We start from the raw sequence: 20,629 nt of genomic DNA, 5'->3' as shown, positions 1-20,629 counted from the left end.
CTCAACGGTCCCCTAGATGAGGACCCGAAGCATTTGAGCATACAGCGCTGGTATGTTGCCCCAGCGTTCTTCAGACCAGACGACATTGAAACATAGCAGAATGATCCAAAGGGGGTGATGAAAGACATCATGAGCTGGTCAGACTCTTTCATTATGATTTGATGATACCCGGAGTACGCATCAAGGAAGCAGAGGGTTTCGCATCCCAAGGTAGAGTCGACTATTTGGTCTATGCGTGGCAAAGGAAACGGATCCTTTGGGCATGCCTTGTTGAGACCCATATAGTCTACACACATCCTCCAATTCCCGCTCTTCTTTTGTACAAGAATAGGATTGGCTAACCACTCTGGGTGGTATACTTCCTTGATGAACCCGACTATCGAAAGTTTCGCTATCTCTTCACTGATGGCCCTACGTTTCTCCTTATTGAAGCGACGTAGGAGTTGCTTCATCGACTTGGAGCCTGGGTGGATCTTCAAGGTATGCTCGATGACCTTTCTCAATATGCCTAGCATATCTGAGGGTTTCCACACAAAGATGTTTTTGTTGTCGCAGAGGAAGTCAACGAGCGTGCTTTCCTATTCGGAGGAAAGCGTGGTACCAATGTGTACCGTTTTGCCCTCAGAGCTCCTAGGGTCAGCCGGATCATTCGAGTCTGTAGAGGGCTCTAAAGAAGTCCTCATTGAAGGTGTCGACGATGATGACGCCATGAGGGCCCAACATTTTTAGCTTGAGGTATGCATAGTTGGGGACGGCCATGAACTTCGCGTAGCATGGACACCCTGGGATGGCGTGGAAGCTTCTGGGGAACCCAACCACCTCAAAGGTGAGGGTTTCAATCCTATAATTGAACTGATCCCCAAAGGTTACAGACAGATTAATCTGCCCAAGTGGCATGGCCTGCTTCCCGAGCACGATGCCATGGAAAGGCGCTCGAGTTGGGTGGAGGCGTGTCCGGTCGATGCCCATCTCGTCGAGCGTCTTGGCATACATGATGTTGAGGCCGCTGCCTCCGTCCATCAATACTTTGGTGAGTCACTTTGGACCAACGATCAGGTCAACCACAAGCAGATATCTCCTTGGGTGCGGGATGCTATCCAGATGGTTGGTCTGGTCGAAGGTTATGGCGGACTCCAACCACTAGAGGAAGGGAGGTGTCGCTAGTTCGGCTGTGTAGACCTCACGGCGTGTGACCTTATGACGATGTTTGGAGTCATAGGCTGCTGATCCTCCAAAGATAATAAGGTAGCCATCTAGCGTTAAAAAGCCATCATCCTTCTCCTCGGCGTCATCCATGGTGGGGGCAGGGTTCTTGTCAACAGAATATGCTTGGTAGTCCACCGAGGGGTATCCCATGAAGGTAGATTTGATAGTGGGGTGCACGTAATCAGGAACCAGATGGTGACATAAGGCGCAGAGACAATGATTTAGACAGGTTCAGGCCGTCTGATCGATGTAATACCCTATGTCCTGTGTCTTTGGTGTATTGTATTGATCTATATGTAGAACCGATCTGATAGATCCTATTCGCTAGGGGACCCCTACCTCTCCTTATATACTCTGGAGGAGGTAGGGTTACAAATAAAGTAGCCTATTTGGTACTATACAATGTCTTGTGGTGCACGTCGAGCAGCACCGTGCACGCCTTAACCTTGTGGGCCGGGCCACCCGTGGGGGCGTAGCCCATGTCTTGGGGGCCATACCCCCACAGCTAGTCCCCGAGACTGACAGTAGGTGACATAGTCACGTGGTGCCAGGGTCATAAAGTAGAAGACCAGCCGAGCAGGTAGCCAGTCCCCGGGCGTAGCCTCAAGATGAGAACAAGCACATTCACCGCAAGGTGAAGTGTGCCCACTTAGTCCCCAAGCCTACTGAAAGATGAAGAATGAATCTTGTAGCAGGGTCAAAGAAGTCTGAAAGCTTGCCGACGTCGTCTGACATGCGCGTATCAAGACCCCAGACGTGCTGCCCAAGATTAGCACCATAATCCAAACATCATGGAGCAGTTTGGTAGCACACCGATGAGACGTAACAAGATCCGAGCACCGAGGAGTTCCCGACGTAGCCGGCGATGTCCGACCAACCCGAGAGTTCTTGGCGTAGCTGGTGATGACCGAGAACTGAGGAGCAAGGAGTCCCCGGCATAGGCGGCGATGACCGAGCACCGAGGAGCAAGGAGTCCCCGGCGTTGTTGGCGATGACCGAGCACCGAGGAGCGAGGAGTGAGGAGTCCCCAACATCGGTGACGATGGCCGAGCACCAAGGAGCGAGGAGTCCCCGGTGTAGGCGGCGATGACCAAGCACCGAGGAGCGAGGAGTCCCTGATGTCGATGGTGATGACCGAGAACCGAGGAGCGAGGAGTCCCCGGTGTCAGCGGCGATGGCCGAGCACCAAGGAGCGAGGAGTCCCCGGTGTAGGCAGCGATGACCGAGCACCGAGGAGCGAGGAGTCCTCGGCGTCGCTGGCAATGTCCGAGCACCGAGGAGCGAGGAGTCCCTGACGTCACTAGCGATGGTCAAGCACCGAGGAGTGAGGAGCGAGGAGTCCCCAGCGTCAGCGGCGATGACCGAGCACCGAGGAGCAAGGAGTCCCCGGCATCGACAGCGATGGCCAAGCACCGAGGAGCGAGGAGTCCCCGGTGTAGGTGGCGATGACCAAGGACTGAGGAGCGAGGAGTCCCCGGTGTCACTGGCGATGATCGAGCACCAAGGAGCGAGGAGTGCTCGGCATCGCTGGCGATGATCGAGCACCGAGGAGCGAGGAGTCCCCGGTGTAGGTGGCGATGTCCGAGGAGCGAGGAGTCCCCGGCGTCGCTGGCGATGACTGAGCACTGAGGAGCGAGGAGTCCCTGGCATAAGTGGCGATGTCCAAGCACCGAGGAGCGAGGAGTCCCCAGCATCGCTGGCGATGACCGAGCACCAAGGAGCGAGGAGTCCCCGACGTCGCTGGCGATGACCGAGCACCAAGGAGCGTGGAGTCCCCAGCATCGCTGGTGATGACCGAGCACCGAGGAGCGAGGAGTCCCCGGTGTAGGCGGCAATGTCCAAGCACCAAGGAGCGAGGAGTCCCCGGCGTCACTGCAATGATAGAGCACCGAGGAGCGAGGAGTCCCCGGCGTCGCTGGCGATGACCGAGCACCGAGGAGCGAGGAGTCCCTAGCGTATGCGGCGATGTCCGAGCACCGAGGAGCGAGGAGTTCCCAATGTAGGTGGTGAGGTCCGAGCACCGACGTAGCTGACAACGTCCGAGCGGTGAAGTGTGCCCACTTAGTCCCCAAGCACAAAGAATCCGAGCGCTGAGGAGTAACCGACATAGCTGGCGATGAAGCACGAGCGGCGAATAGTCTGGTCAACTGGTCGGTGGTGAAGTGAGCATTGAGTAGAAGCGACCGGTGAACAGTCCGATCAACTGGTCGGCGACGGAGTCCATGAACCAAGCGGTCCGACCAATTGATCGGTGAGGAAGCCTGAGCACCAGGTGATTCGATCACCTAGACGATGATCCTGCAATACGAACATGTAGAACGGGTAGTACATGACACACAAATAAATAAACTCCGGAGAAAAATCAGCAATGGTGATGAAACGACGTATGCAGTTCGGCAATTAGTTGGCGTAAAAATATATTTATGTTTAATATAAACTACCTGAACAGTTAGTGTGTAGCTGAGTCTCCAGCCCTAGCTAGCCCATAGTCTATAACGTCGAGCGTGGAGCCCATGCACGTGTAGGAGGAACAGGCGTGACCAAGGAGCCGCTGCCGACCACCCATAACACAGAGCGCAGAGCCCATAGCACGTGTAGGGAGGAGCTGGAGACAGGGCCGTCCCTAGAGGCGTCTGAGCATCAACAGGACTGTTCGGGGGTATGGAAAATCATTTGGAGAGCAAATATGGAGAAAATAGTTCGAAGAAACATTATGGCAATATACGGAGATCAGAGAATATTTAGAAAAATATTAAAGCATGACTTAGCTTTGGACGGAGTGTCTGGTCGGCGACGTATGGCATTATTTGGTCGACATTGATGACGAACACCTGGCGGGCGGTGAGTTATTGGTGAAGGCGACCTTGGAGTTGTCGTTGATCTTGAGGTTGTAACACCTCTGGTGTTTTGACCTAACACTAAAACTTGCCATGTCATCATATGCATTGCAAAGCATTCATAAAGTAGAAAATTTTGAATGCATTCACTAAATAAGCTTTGTTTCATAATGTTGTTATTTCATGTGATGTGATTCAAAACCCTAAATAAAGATCATGACCACAAGGGTCAAATTTCATGTGATCATGTGAGGTCATGTGTCATTTGACTCAAATAACCCTAATGGGCCATGTTACTGGTCAAAAATCAAAGTTAAAGTAAAAGGAAAACAAATCAAATTTGAATTCAAATTCAAATCACAAAAGTCCTTTTTGCCCCTTTTGTCTAATTCAAAATCCATTTGGAATTTGGGGTTGAGGCAATAAGCAAAGTTGAAGATTATTTTATGTGGATCAACTTTGGTATTCAAAGTTTTTCAAGTTTACATATAAAATTTGGAGTAATTTTGAAATGATTCAAATACTCAAATGCACCCCAAATTCAAATTTCAAAATGGAGGCAGAATTTGAAAATGTTCCTAGAAGAAAAGTTGTAGAGTTTGAAAAATTGAGCAACTTTCATTTTTGGAGATTTTCAACTTCTTTTGAAAAATTGGGAGTAATTTGTAAAATGAACTCAGTGGCAAATCTGTAATTATTTCAAAATTTCAGATAACTACAGGGCGCCACCGCCTCACCGCCGGCGTCCTTTCTCCGGTCTTCCAGGCGCGCCTGCGACCGCCCTTGGCTTCGCGCTGGCGTAGGGAGCACGCTGCGTGTCGAGTCCGCGCGCTCCTGGCCGAGCTATAAGAACCAGATGACGCCGTTCACTTTTCTTCCTCCTCTCTGTTTTCCTGATGCCGCCGTCTCAACTCCGGCGAGCTTCTCTCGTCTCCTCAGCGCAAGCAAGCCCCATAAAAGTCGTGTTCCAATTTCGCCTGCTCCTTGCACATCCAACCAAGCTGTTGCTACCACCTATTTCACCGAGAGCTTGCGGTACATGTCATCTTCCTCGCGGCCGGTGACCTCAACGGAAGCTCCGATTCACCGTGGCCAGCCTCGTCCGGTGAGCCGTTGCCCTTGCTGGTTGACTCTATGGATTCGCCTCGATGCTATAGTGCTCATTCCACTCTTGCCTGCTTGTTTTGCCCACTGCAGTCGCTGGAACGCTGTCGTCGACGAGGTCCGCTCCGCCGTGATCCTAGTCACCGTCGAAACGTGTCACCGTAGCTTCTCCGGTCTCGCCTGTTGCTTCAACACGATCGGGGTGAGCCACTGATGCTTCCTGTACTATCTGTTTCATCGTTACTAGCCTTGTTTTGCTGGCGTAACACTACCGTGCTACCGTGTCCGCCATGGTCGGCGTTAGCTTTGTTCCGTGTCGTAATCAACCTCCGTAGTGCCACAGATCGATGTGTCTAGCTCTTGTGAACATGTTGGTACCTTGGCCGTCGTTGTTGGACTCACCGTCGGCGAGATAGCATCGGTCAGCGCCATCAGAGCCACGGTCAATGCCCGAGGTTGGGGATGACAGGTGGGGGCCGGATGTCAGTGAGAGCAAGAGAGAGAATAGTGAGTTTTGTTATTTTCTGATTTTGAATAGTGCTAAATCTTTGGAAATTTGTAGGAAAATAATCATAGCTCCAAAAATTCTAAAATTTTGTGTGTAGCTTCTGTACATGCTCTATTATGGTTTAAAAATTTGAAACTTGAAATTTGAATAAGTTTTTAATGTTCAAATATTCAGTCCATTAATTGATAAATGCAATTTTCATGAATTTTGTAGGCCACTGTATAATTCCAAAAATTATGAAATTTGTTTTGGTACACTAATTTGACATAATGAAGCTTACATAAAATTTTGAGGTCATTTGGAACAAGTTCATTTTTGGGCTTATTTCCAAATTAATTCAAAAATAAATAAAAGCAAACCCTAAGTGTTTGATTAGTGTTTGATCTTGTTTTGGTCATGTTTTGTGACCAGTAGGGTTCAAGATCAGTTTGGTCGGAGAGTTCACCATAGTGGTCGGAGAGTTCACCGTAGTGGTCGAAGAATTCGTCGTAGTGGTCGGAGAGTTCACCGTAGTGGTCGGAGAGTTCACCGTAGTGGTCGGAGACTTCGCCGTAGTGGTCGGAGAGTTCACCATAGTGGTCGGAGAGTTCACCATAGTGGTCGGAGAATTCACCATAGTGGTCGGAGAGTTCACCGAAGTGGTCGGAGAGCTCGCCGAAGTGGTCGGTGCTGGAGTGGTCACATCCGTTACGAATATGGTTTGGTTAGTTTGGCTTGTAACTATACCATGAAGGAAAGTTGTATTCAAGGTGTTGTTATATTTCATGCACCATGAAAGCATCATGTTTACATTGTCATCATGTTGAAGCATATGCTATTATTTCGTGTAGAACCCGAGAGTGAAACAATTCTAGTTGAGCAAGTTCTGGAAGAGTCCCCGGTTGTCATGGGATTCGATAATTGTGGTACTGATCCGGAACCTGAGATCATCAACGAAGGCAAGCCCGGTTTATGCATTAAACCCTTGCCTTGCTTACTTTGAAAAGTTTATCACCTATGTTACTTATTGCATTAAGTTGATTAATTCAAATGTTACCTACTTGATGCATTGCCTACCTTGTTAATTATTTACCATCCTTGAAGATGATTTTATTTACAAAGGCGTAGAATGCTTAGTATGCTTTATGGTAGGCTTTCCAAAGTAAAAGTTTCGATACAATCAAAGATGGCATACTGGCTAAAGAAAGAAAGAAGAGAATGAACTAGAGACTAGTCGGGTGACTTATCTCGAATGTTGGGTAATGTTGCTGACTATGTCGTTTAAAGGCCACTCATTGTGGATCTTCTAAATGAGACACTTTGTAGTACTGGTCACATACTCCGGTAAGCCTACTTCGGCTAATCCATTACTAAGATGAATGCCCATGCACTGGGAGTGGAGAGATGGCGGGAGTAGCGTGTACCCTCGTGGCTGGAATGTGGCCGGATTTGAGGTGTGCTGTGCTCTCGGGTGGCGTGGAGATGGCTTAGTATAGGAGGATCCGGTAGCGAGGTTGATATATGCAAGATTAAGTTCTACATATGTCGTGTGATAAGGAATCCCCAGCTAGGACTTGAATCAATTCGAATTGCTGGTGCTCCGCGGATATGGAGACTCGATTCATTATAGAAGCAATGCAGGACTGGTGAATTACTAAAATATGAGAAAAGAATGGAATGAAAAGGAATGGAACATGGGAAATATATATTTAGTCGAGATAATGAACTAAAATGACTTAGGGGTAAAACTTGAAAATAGAATGAAGAATAGTAAGCTTTTGGCAAAGAACTTTTGAATCTTGCTACATCCTTACCTTGCCCCAAACCCCTGCATCTCTAAAGTCTTACACCCCTTTACGTCGGGTTAGTCTTGTTGAGTACCTTTGTACTCAGGGTTTGTTAACCCTTGTTGCAGGTGAGTCGCATGCGCAGGCTTATTTTGGTCCCTGCTGCATGTCTGTGTTTGAAGTCAATGACGATGAGGAGTGATGAATGGCCTTTGGACAAGGCACTAGTTTGTTTGATAAATAAAGTTAATGTAATATTATCCCGCTACTAAGGTTGTATAACACTTATGGTATTGTAAGTTTCAAAACAATTGGTTTGTAACCTATGTTACCTTAAGACTTCCGCTATCTTTACTCTGATGTATATATTTGAATAAACTGTTGTAATCTGCAATGTCTGTGATTGGGATCCCGTTTGAAAAGAGAATCGTGGATGATTCGGGTTTTCCGAGGACACCCGACAGACCTGTTGAGTTGTTGGGAACTCGTGAACGCTATCCGAGGTCTATTAAGACAACGATAGGTGCACGTGGGCCTGATTCCTTAGGAGTTCGGCCACAGAGGTCCCATCTGGTTCACCATGGATCAGCACGCACAACCCCTACCTGGTGCGCCAACTGTCGACAGAATATGCTCGGCAGTCCACCGAGCGGTATCCCACGATGGTAGATTTGTCGGTGGGGGTGTACGTAATCAGGAACCAGATGGTGACACAAGGCGCAGAGACAACGATTTAGATAGGTTCGGGCCATCTGATCGACATAATACCCTACGTCCTATGTTTTTGGTGTATTGTATTGATCTGTATGTAGATCCGATCTGATAGATCCTATCCGCTAGGGGACCCCTACCTCTCCTTATATACTCTGGAGGAGGTAGGGTTACAAGTAAAGTAGCCTATTTGGTACTGTACAATGTCTTGCGGTGCACGCCGAGCAGCGCCGTGCATGCCTTAACCTTATGGGCTGGGCCACCCGTGGGGGCGCAGCCCATGTCTTGGGGGCCATACCCCACAGTTCTTTCCTTGCTCCCCTTTGTTGGAACCTCCGGACAAGAACTACTGCATAAGGCTATAGTCCTTGAGCATATGCTTAATCGGGAAGGCATGGTTTGGGCATGGCCCCTCAAGTAATTTTTTGAAGTGGTTCCAAGTGCCCTCCATGGGGTTCCGACCACCCTTGCGGTCAGCAGCGGCCATGAGTGAGTCCTCGCGCTGTTGCTTCTTGTTCTTCCTTTTGGCAGAATGATTGGAGGTGCCTTCACTGACGCCCTCATCCTGCCTTGCCTTGCCCTCGAGATGATCAGAGATTGCTCCAACTACCTCTTCACCTGAGGCATGGCTAGTGGCACTGTCTAGGAGTTCCTTGGTAGGTCATGGGCCCTTGTGTCCCATTTTATGAACTAAAGACTCATAGGTAGTCCCTGACAGGAAGGCTGCAATAACGTTGGCGTTGGCGATGTTAGGGAGATTGTTGCACTACCAGGAGAAGCGCCGTATGTACCCATGTAGGGTCTTATGGGCCTTCTGACAGTAGTTCTTGAGGTCCCATGGGTTCCTAGGGTGCTTGTATGTGTCCTAGAAATTCCCCACAAAGATCTCCATTAGATCCGCCAAACTCTAGATCACGTTGGATGGTAGGTGTTCCAACCACGCTTTTCCGAATTGGCTAAGAATAGTGGAAGGTTATGGATAATGAAGTTGTCATTATCTGCACCACCAGCTTGGTAGGCAAGCCGATAGTCTTTGAGCCATAGTCCGGGGTTTGTCTCCCCAGAGTACTTTAGGATATTGGTAGGTGGTCGGTACCTTGGCGGGAAAGCAGCGTTGAGGACGTGCCAGCCGAAGGCCTGAGGGCCCGGTAGGCCAGGGCTCAGGCTCTGGTCCTCGCCGCTATCGTAGTGTCGGCTGTGACCAAGATGATAGCCATGGTGGGCTCCTTCTCTTGGGTCGCTGTAGGTGCATCTGTGGGCGTCAAGGGTGCTGCGTGCATCACGGTTGCGACTAAGATGATGATGCATTGGGACCGCGGCACGCTGCCTACCACCCAGCAGTGTCTGGTGGACTGACACGTCCCAAGTGGGGCGCGCTGAGGTTGTGCACTGACTGGTGTTGAGCTCACGTCGTTGTGACAGTGAGCTCTCAGCCTGCTGCGCCGCCACACGCTCGAGTAGCGTGCGAATCTCGGAGTGGGCCTGACGATCCTTGGGCGTCGCGGCCTTTAGAAGGCCATGAAGCAAGGCCATTGCAGCGGCGATGTTCTAGCTCACCCGAGCGAAGCGAGGAAGGGCTTCATCATCGGCGATGATCCTCCAGTGTAACAACCCAAAAATCCACACACCAAAAATCACAACTACAAAATTTTTCTTCATAACCCCATGCAATGTTGAGTGACATCTGTAGGAGCCAACCCTAGGTGTTGCATTAGAAGTAACCCAACTAGACAATTTCATGAGCATGGCATGTCATTTGTTAATTATGTTTATTCAAATACTGACAAATAAAATGTAGCATACATTGTTGATTCAAATGGTGATTTGGATTTCCATTTGCTTTATGTAATGCTTAACAACTTCCTTTAAAGTAATAAACCATAAAGTAATTATAAATCAAACCAAAGAATAAATGCTTAAAGGGAAAACTAATTCTATTTTTGTATAACAAAACTACACCTATTTTTGTTATACAAAATAGCTAAATAAAGTTCCTAAAACTCCAATGAATAAGGTACACCAATTCTGAATTCAAATTCCAAACCAAATTTGAGTTCAAACAAAGGAGAAGAAAAGAAAAACAAAAAAAGGAGAAAAGGGAGGAGCTAGCCTCGTAGCCCAAGCAACCGATCGGCCCAGCCTGCTTTTCCCCCAGCCGGTCCAGCTCGCTCATCCGACTTCGCTGGCCCACATGCAGCCGCAAGCAGGCCTGGCCTGACCACGCCAGCCCAACGCGCCAGCACGCCAGCACACCAGCATGCCATCACCCGATGGAAGCCGCTGCCAAGCGGGGTCTAGGTGTCATCACCCACCTCGGTCCCCCCTGCTTTTTCCCGACCGTAGAGCAGAGACGGGAGCGGGAGCTCCATGCAACCCGCATCGGCCTCATGATCGCGCCATCAACCGATCGGACATGCTCAAGGACGCCAGTCGGACTGACCGAGACTGATAGAAGTCACTCCCACGGTGTGACCCTGCCCCCCCCCCCTCGCGTGCGCCTGCCATGGCCATGGCCGAGCCGTGACCTTGTCGCCTCCCTGCCCCCCGCCTTGCTAACCAAGGAACATGAAAACGGTTTTGCCATCGCACCCGTGGCCATGTCGCGACCCCGTAGCCCTAGCCTCGATGTGATCATAGCCCTCCACGCACCCCTTGGCCATCCCTAGCCGCTCGCTCCATGCCCGGCCGAGCTTCGGCTATAAAAGCCCTGGCCCCGGTTGCCCAAGTGCATCCCCGTGCCCTGCCGCCACCATATGGCCACCCACCGCACACCCAAGCTAAGAGAGAGAGAGGGGATAGAGGGAGAAGAAGGAGCACCGAAGCCGCCCGACGTCACCGGTGTCGCCGCAGCGGAGGACGATGCCTCGATCCACCACGTCGACGCTGCTCAGCACTGCACGGCTTCGTCTCAACACGGCCACGACCCGCCACTGTGTCACCATCCTATCTCCCACGACACCAACGGTGAGCCCCGGTCTTTCCCTGCTCGCCGCCAGACCTCGCTGTTTCGGCCATGGCGCTCCACACTGGGAGCGCATAGGCCATGGCCGTCTCCGGCCTCTGGGTACACACGCATGCACACTGGCTATGGAACGAACATGCCACGTGCTCATTCGTGAGAAAAGGGGACCGCTACTATGCCACCTAGCTTGCGCCGTTCACCACCGGACCGCCGCCATGGCCAAATCAAGCCGCCACCATGGCCAAAGCCACCGGAGGCTCCAGAAGACCCTTCGATCTGCCCGACAAGCCCGCTAGAGCATCATGATGCTCACACGCACCGCCAATCCGGCCTATGCCGCTGCAACCATGCCATCCCCGTATGCCGATCGTGCTCGAGCAGCCAACGCCGTGGCTAGACCCCTGGGAAACCTTGGCCACTGCAATAGCGCCACCGTTGGAGACACCGCACCTTGGAGAAGCCATAGCACCACACTACCGCACCCCTACACCTCTAGCGAGGCTCGCCGGTGAGGTATGCCACCGGCGGGAACCCACTGCTTGGAGGAAGGGGGAAAATTTCTTCCCTGGACTGCCCACTCGTGCACCCGGAGCACGTGGACCATAGAGAAACGAGGAGAAGGGTGGACGCGGTTCATCGGAGGGAGAAGCGGTCCACCGTAGACCGGCGCATGCATCCACCGTAGACCACGAGCCGTGGACTCGAGCCCGACCTAGAATCTAGAAGGCGCTGTTGCGCTCTGTGCCGATGCCACGTGGTGGGCCAAAGCCCAGCCCGTATCTATGCCCAACCGACCCAGTTTAGACCCGGTCCGTGTTGACCATTGACCGGTCAACGTTGACCGATTGATCGGACCCACATGTCAGCGACACAGAGACTCTAGACCCACTTGTCAGTAAGTGATGTCATGCTGATGTCATGATGACATCACGCGGGTCCCACCTGTCAATAACAACACAGCTGAGGTGACGTCATGTTGACGTCACGATGATGTCAGCTACTGACGTCAGCAACTCTGGCCCCACCTGTCAGTGACCATGACCCATTGACCATTGACTCACCCATTGACTTGATGTTGACTCTGACCGGACCCACAGGTCAGTGACACAAGAGCCTCTGGCCCCACCTGTCGGAACCGATGACGTTGATGATGTCATGCTGACATCAAGATGACATCAGCAGGACCCCACTTGTCAGCTCAGAGCTGAGCCAATGACATCATGCTGACGTCAGCATGCCACGTGGACCATTCACAGCATGACACGTGTCAGCCCAGGATTAATTCAGCCTTTTCCATTTTCAGAGATGAATTAAACTTTGGAAATTCATAACTAATTCATACGACCTCAGAAAAATATGAAACTAGGACCAAAATTCATCTAAAATTGAGCCCTACGTAATGAACCCATATTTGAGTGCATTTGGTTCTTTTGAATTTTCATTGCTCTTTGTGCTATTCTATAGACGTCGCTAATGCAACTATAATGCGATCGTTGCAGACTCGGAGGAGAACCAGATGGACGAGGATCGTGAGTACCGTGAGGAGAACGGAGACGACTACACTGAAGGTGCCACATCCCACCCAATCTCATAGCACCTATTACGCATGACTAATATAGAACTGCTATTGCTTTACTTACTGTTATAATCATACAATGATAGGACTAGCATGGTAGTATGCTTACTTGATGGCCTTTACCTTGACGCAACCTTACCCCTACATACCCTGCTATTAGGCTAGACACACACTTACTGCTATATATCATTGCTTACACTTCTACTATGCTTATACTACATTAATGCGTGGTGGAAACTGGTGTTATCTGGACTATGGGGAGAGTGCTGCATGTGTGACTTGGGTGTGTGGAGGGTGAGGGTTGTGTCGACCAAGTTGGAGTTTACGACGAGCCTAGGGCAAGTCTTGCCATGGGGTGCTACCTGGGCACCCCTGGAATGGATACCTGTGGTGGGTAAATGGTATATGAGGTGGTCCTAGGTGTGAACCTGTGATGGGAGGAGCCCGGGATGGAGGTGCTGTGGTGGCACAATAAATGGAAACCCTGATGGAGACATTCTAGCTTGGTCAACCCTAAGGACTTACTAGTACTCAGATTCACTGGGAAGCCTTACGTACCACTCGCCCTATATGGTGCAGGACGGTCGGACTACTTGGTAGGATATTGCCACTACTGCTAGGTAGATAGTGGATAGTGTAAGGAGATATGGGGCGTGGAGGATTTCCCCCACACCCTTCTGAGACTTCATGGAGACCTTGTGGACCCGGCTCATGACTGACAGTTTCAGCCACCCTAGACTAGACTTGGGGTGTACTAGGGCTGAATGGTAGAGTGGCATTATCCTAGGCTAGCAAGCGGCCGGAATCAGCCCAGTTGATGACGGTTAGCGAAGAAGGCAGATCTTGTAGTTATGTAAAACCTCTGCAGAGTGTATGGTTGATCGATGGATACTTGTGCCGACTTGTCGGCTATGGACCTTTCCTGGGTTTCGCTTAAACTAGATAGTGGGATGAGTCCTTCTCTTCTTCCCCTGTGAGAGAGTGTCGGATGTAGCCAGGGGCTACGGGCCTTGAGACAGTGCCAAGAGGGAGTTGGCCTGTCGACTGAGCGATGGTATGGTGATGGTGTGGAGATGGTGGTGTTTCGATCCCAGGATCAAAACCTGGCTCTAGAAAGGGAATAGGGTGGAATGTGTGTGGGAATGGTGTTAAAACTTGACCAACTATTTATATATATACTTGATATAGGAAACCCTAGCCTTATAGGTTCCTTTTGATTATATCCAACTTGCATCCAATTTCCACAAAGCAATGCTCATAGGGTGGGAGTGGCCAGTACAAATCGTATTGATAAATTTTGGCACACAGGTTCTGCTGAGGAGTATAGCTCCGAGGAGTTTGACGGTTGTGGGGGTTCGTTCCTACGCTCGAGTTTGGCGATATTATCTTCAAGCTGTTCTGAATGAATGCTACTTTTGATTCCACCAATGCGGCGATGTAATAAATTATGTAATTCCGCACTATTTGTACTCCGAAATTACGTTGTGTGGATGTGATATTCAACTAGAATTTGGGTAATATGATCTACAATAGTCTTATTACACTCCGACTCTATGGATTTCCCTTCGTGGAAATCAGGTCGCTTTAGTTGGTATCAGAGCCATACTTGACCATAGGACGAAACCCTCAGAAATGGATGATAGAATAGGACGTGAATAGCCCTTCTTTCAGTTATATACCGACCCTGCATTTACTTTTATGCAAGGCTTATCTATTATTGACCTGCTAACACTTTTTTCCTTAAAACATGCAGATGGCAATGAACGTCGACTGGCTGCCTCTTGGACCGCTACCTCTGGACCACGCCAAGCTTACCTTCGACCTATGTGAGCTCGGGGGTTTTGCATAGACCCTCTGCTGAGTTCTCGTCACGTTAGGAGTCCCTGACGAGCTTGTCAAGGTCACCTGCACTGGGAAGCTAGCACATGAAGGAGGAATCGAAGGACCGATTGTCACCTCAGTCGAGTTCCCAGCTAGCACTACCTTACCTTCTGTCCCAGCTTTCACCGAGTTGACTATAGAGGACACAGTCGAGGAGGGACTGCAAGCTATCTCACACAAGGCACTTTGTAGAGTGATGAGGGACCACTACGAGCACCTGAAGACGATAGAGTTCCGTCTACTTCCCCAGGCCCTCAACCTCCGCCTTACCCCTAGTGAGCAGAGTTTCACAGCCGGTAGAGTTATCTTTGCCGAGGTGGACAGATGCCTTCGTGTCTCAGCTATCCAGCTACTAGAGCAGGACAGGTATGTGACTCAGCTAAAGCAGAGGAGACGTTAGGACCAGGCCCTTCTATGGGAGTACCAGGAGCGAGACTCATAGGGAGCATAGGAGTGAGCTAGTCTACTTAAGACAGTTGCCAAGCTACAGGATGAGCTCAACCGTCGTGAAGAAGTCCACAGAACCGAGGTCGCAGACTTACAGGACAAAGCCGCCGACCTAGGCAATAGGAACTGCTACCTCGATAGCAAGGTCTTGGAGTTGCAGAGAGAGTTAGACGACAAGAAGGCCGAGTTCAACCGCAGAGGAGATAGAGAAAGGTCCAAGGGGATTGATATGCTAAAAATCCAATCTCAGAACAAGACCATGACTCAGGATTTAGAGGAGTTCAGGAAGAAGGCCGTTCGCAACCAGGGTCACCTGATCAAGGCACTCAGGCAGAATGAGTACCTATAGGATAAGTGTGAGAGGACATGGCAGGCTTGGCAGAAGTTTGACAGGAAGCACCTCAGGGAGATGAAGGGTATGTGGGATCAACTACCCAAGGAGATTCATAGCAAGACAAAGCCTAGGATAGAGGAGTTTGAGTTAGCCCTGACTCACCTCAACCTAGACGCCTGCCCTACCCTACCTGGAGCCAAGCCTACTGAGGAGCTCACCGAGGCCTTGAAGTACATGTCCTGACTTCACAAGTCTGACGAGGAGATCGGGATCGAGAACAGTCGTATCCCAGCTGCGGTGTACGAGTTAGAGTAGAGGACCCTACGTGGTCATGAGTCATGTCCGTGGCTTCCATAAGTTGTACCCCATGATGTACCCCTTATGAGATGTAATATGAGACACTATGCATAGTATGATTCTCGCGAGTCTTCAAGTGTAGCTACTGGAGATGATGCTATGTAATAAAACCCATGTAATGAATGTTTTGGATCTTATTGCATTTTATGGACCTTATTGCTTCTTTGTAATGAGTGTTGGATAGAATAAATGTTTTTCTTTAAATCATCAAAATCATGTAATCATACTAAATTATAAGCACTTATGGCACAAACACTAAAATTCCTATGATCCGTGTTGCAGATGCCGAATCGCCGATCTAATCGTCTAATGAACCATGGACATGCGCCCACCCCCGAACCAATCGAACCAAATGGGGGGCGTGGTGGCAACAACCGTGGCCGTGGACATGGAGGGATACCCTTCAACCTAGAGAATACCCTGCCGCTTGATGAGGAGAACATTCTGCCACCACCACCACCGACCCTAGCAGAGGTGATGGCGCAACAGACCCAGCTTCTCGTAGCTCTTGTAGATGGAGCAAACCATCGCTAGGGAGGCCAACAGAATGACTTCCAAAGGAAGCTAGAAGGATTTCTGAAGCTAAGGCCACCTACCTATGATGGCACCGACCCTGACCCGCTTGTGGCCGATGACTGGCTCAAGGAGATGGAGAAGAAGCTTGACCTCACTACTTTCACCGACGATGAGTGTGTTGGAGCTACCACACACTAGCTCACAGGTGCAGCACACGCCTGGTGGGACAGTTTCAGTGATTCCCATGAGGACCCCGCCAACATCTCATGGGATGAGTTTGCCGAATCATTCACTGAGTATCACATTCCCAAGGGTATCTGGAGGCCAAAGCTAAGGAGTTCCGCAACATCAAGATGGGAAAGGACAGGGTGACTGAGTACACTACTCATTTCACCAATCTTCTTCGCTATGCACCTTCCTATGTTGTGAACTCTAAGAAGGAGAAGCTGTACTATTACTACAAGGGACTTAACCCGCACATCAAGCTGAAGTTTAGCGGTATTGAGAGTAACACGTTGTGTGCTCCGGTGGATCGCTGCATCCAGATCGAGAAAGATCGTGCTGAAGCTGGAGAAGAGTACAGGGAGAGGAAGCATAAGCCTGAGGAGTCCTTCCGTGGCTGTGATCGCAAGAGGTTCCGCAGAGATGCACCACCCAGGGAACGCTCTCGCCACAACAGGGATGACAACCCTAGATCGAGTAGGGGTAGTGGAGGCTACACCACCAAATACTCCCACCCTGCTCAGGATCATTACACCCGGGACCGTTATGCTTAGGACTGCAACACTCAGGACCATTTCAACCGTTCCTGCTCTGTGAATGAATGCCCAGCACAGAACCGCTCTGCACCAAGCACTAGAAACTAGAAGGCACCCGCGCCAACCCCTATAGGCGGTGCGCCTTTCACCTGCTTTGCTTATGGCCAACTGGGTCACAAAGCCACTGAGTGCCCTTAGAACTCAGCCGCTCAGAAGTCTTAGTTCAAGGGATCTGCTACCCATGGATGTCTCAACCATCTGGACGTTGAGGAAGCACAGGCTACCCCTGATGTTGTGTACGATATGTTTTTTGTTAATGGCAATACTACATCAGTTCTATTTGACTCTGGAGCAACTTTTACATATCATCCAAGTTTGTACGAAAGCATGACCTGCCTGTAACCCCACGTGAAAAGCCTATCATCACTAGTTCACCTTTAGGAGACCTAAAGTGCACACACATCTGTAAGGGAGTGAGTCTTACCATTGAGGGTCTTACCTTTAAAGCCGACCTAACCCTGTTACCTTCCACAAACCTAGATGTCATCTTAGGTATGGATTGGTTGACTATTCACCGAGGTATCATATCATGTTCACCTACATATGTCCAAGTGACCCACCCATCAGGCCAAGTTATTAGATGTGAACCCCAGTCCGAAAAGTCCACTTTCATCCTATGTGCCCTTAAAGCGAGTTTAGAATCACAGAAAGAGGAGAAGACAGTTCATGATGTGCCTGTGGTCAGAGATTATCCCGATGTATTCCCTAAAGAATTACCGGGTATGCCACCAGACCGTGATGTAGAGTTCATCATTGATCTTTTGCCGGGAACTGGACCTATTGCCAAGAGACCCTATCACATGTTAGTTGATAAACTGGCCGAGCTCAAGAACCAGCTTGATGAGCTCATCTTGAAGGGATATGTTAGACCCAGTGCTTCACCCTGGGGATCCTCTGTTCTGTTTGTTAAGAAGAAGGATGGCTCAATGAGAATGTGCATTGATTACCAGAACTTGAAAGCAGTCACCATCAAGAACAAGTACCCTCTGCCAAGAATCGATGATCTGCTTGATCAACTTCGAGGTGCCAAGTATTTCTCCAAGATTGATCTTAGATCTGGCTATCATTAGATGAAGATTCGAGAGAGTGACATCCCAAAGATAGCTTTTGTGACTAGGTATGGGCAGTTTGAGTTCACCGTGGTGTCCTTTGGACTCACGAATGCTCCCACATACTTCATGAACATGATGAATAAGGTTTTCATGAATGAACTAGATAAGTTCATGGTAGTATTCATTGATGACATCCTTGTCTATTCACCCACCGCTGAAGAACATGAACATCATCTGAGAACTATACTGGAAAAACTAGCCCAACATCAGCTCTACGCAAAGTTCAGCAAATGCGAATTTTGGCTACAGGAAGTTGCCTTCTTAGGCCATGTACTATCAGCTGAAGGTGTCACAGTTGACCCGGCCAAGATTGAAGCTGTGAAAGAGTGGGATCAACCCCATAATGTGACAGAAGTCAGAAGTTTCTTGGGATTGGCTGGATATTATCGCCGATTCATTGAGAACTTCTCCAAGATGGCCCGTCCAATGAACAACCTTCTGAAGAAGACTAAGGAGTTTGAATGGATGCCTACATGCGAACAAAGCTTCCAGGAATCGAAATAGAAGCTTACCACAACTACTGTGCTAGCATTGCCTGATATCAGCAAAGATTTCGTGGTCTATTATGATGCATCCCGTCAAGGACTTGGTTGTGTACTAATGCAAGATGGAAGAGTGATAGCATATGCGTCTCGACAGCTGAAAGAACACAAGAACTGTTACCCTACTCATGATCTTGAGTTAGCTGCAGTTGTGCATGCCTTAAAGATCTAGAGACACTACTTGATAGGCAACAAGTGTGATATCTACACCGATCACAAGAGTTTGAAGTACTTTTTCACTTAAGAAGATTTGAATATGAGGCAACGTCGATGGCTAGAGTTGATCAAGGACTATGACCTTGAAATTCACTATCATCCAGGAAAAGCTAATGTAGTCGTAGATGCTCTCAGTCACAAGAGTTACTATCACACTTTGATCACTGAATCTATACCACCTGAGCTCAAGGAAGAGATTGAAGATTTCCAACTTGAGATACTACCGCACAACTTATTGAATGAGCTCCACATATAGTATGATCTCACAGATCGCATCCGTCAAGCTCAGGAAAGTTGTGAAGAGATTGAATATCTCCATGGCCTGATGAAACTTGGCTACAAGACCAACCACAATGAAGATGAACAAGGAACCATCTGGTTCAAGGATAGAATCTATGTCCCTTCCGATCCAGCACTACCGGAGGAAATTCTGTCTGAAGCCCATGATTCTAAGTACTGTATCCACCCTAGAAATTCAAAGATGTATCAAGACTTGAAGAAACACTTTTGGTGGAAAGGCATGAAGACAGACATTGCAGGACATGTGGCACGATGTGACACCTGTAATAGAGTCAAGGCTGAACATCAAAGGCCTGCAGGATTGCTAAAGCCTCTTGACATTCCCGAGTGGAAATGGGAGAGCATACCATGGATTTCATAGTTGGATTGCCCCGATCACAGAAAGGCAATGATTCCATCTGGGTGATTGTTGATCGTTTGACCAAGATTGCTCACTTTGTACCAGTTAAGACCAAGACCAATGCTGAAAAATTAGCAGATCTATATGTTGAGCATATTCTCAGACTGCATGGGGCTCCCTCTAGTATTGTATCTGATCATGGTCCTCAGTTTGTGTCCTGATTCTAGGAAGCTCTACACAAGTCCATTGGAACCAAACTTGATTTTAGTACCGCTTATCACCCACAGATAGACGGACAGACAGAACGAGTAAATTAGATCTTAGAAGACATGCTTCGTGCTAGTGTACTGAATTATGGCTCTGATTGGGAGAAATGCCTACCCTATGCAGAGTTCTCTTACAACAATAGCTACCAAGCCAGTATCAAGATGTCGCCATTTGAAGCTCTGTATGGCAGACCTTGTAAGACACCTTTGATGTGGTCCCAACCAGGAGAAAGATCGTTCTTTGATTCTACTAAGATTCAAGATGCCAAAGAAGGAGTTGCTCAAGTGAAGGAGAATTTGAGGATTGCTCAAAGTCGATACAAGAGCTATGCTGACAAAAGAAGAAGAGAACTTGAGTTCAATGTGGGAGACTTCGTCTATCTCAAGGTATCCCCGCTATGTGGAACTGTCAGATTCCATGTGAAAGGAAAGCTAGCCCCTAGATTTGTTGGGCCATACAAGATCCGCAAAAGGATTGGAAAGCTCACCTACAAACTTGAGCTACCTAAGAAATTGGTGGGTGTACATCCTGTATTCCATGTCTCACAGCTACGCAAGTGTTTGAGAGAGCCCGATGAAGTAGTTCCAACTGATACACTTGACATTCAAGATACTCTTGAGTATAAAGAACATCCTATCAGAATTCTGGGTAGAGATACTAAAGAGACCTGAAGCAAAACTATTCCTATGTGCAAGATCCAATGGAGCAACCACACTGAGAGAGAAGCAACATGGGAGAAAGAGTCTGACCTCCGGCTATGATACCCTTACCTCTTCAAAGAGTACGTTACGCTTTAATCTCGGGGACGAGATTCTATTAAGGGGGTAGG

General features: G+C 49.0%; 1 protein-coding gene across 1 annotated transcript; it reads right to left on the bottom strand.

Moving 5' to 3' along the window:
• Positions 1 to 645: 645 nt before the first annotated feature.
• Positions 646 to 1,020, bottom strand: LOC136470121 (uncharacterized). Its single transcript, XM_066468075.1, has one exon. It carries the CDS (start codon positions 1,018 to 1,020, stop codon positions 646 to 648), a length of 375 nt encoding a protein of 124 aa, XP_066324172.1.
• Between the last annotated feature and the right edge of the window lie 19,609 nt (positions 1,021 to 20,629).

The sequence above is a fragment of the Miscanthus floridulus genome, chromosome 8 (assembly GCF_019320115.1).
Source record: "Miscanthus floridulus cultivar M001 chromosome 8, ASM1932011v1, whole genome shotgun sequence".
NCBI classification, from domain to species: Eukaryota; Viridiplantae; Streptophyta; class Magnoliopsida; order Poales; family Poaceae; genus Miscanthus; species Miscanthus floridulus.
This window is presented reverse-complemented; position numbering and strand designations above follow the sequence as displayed.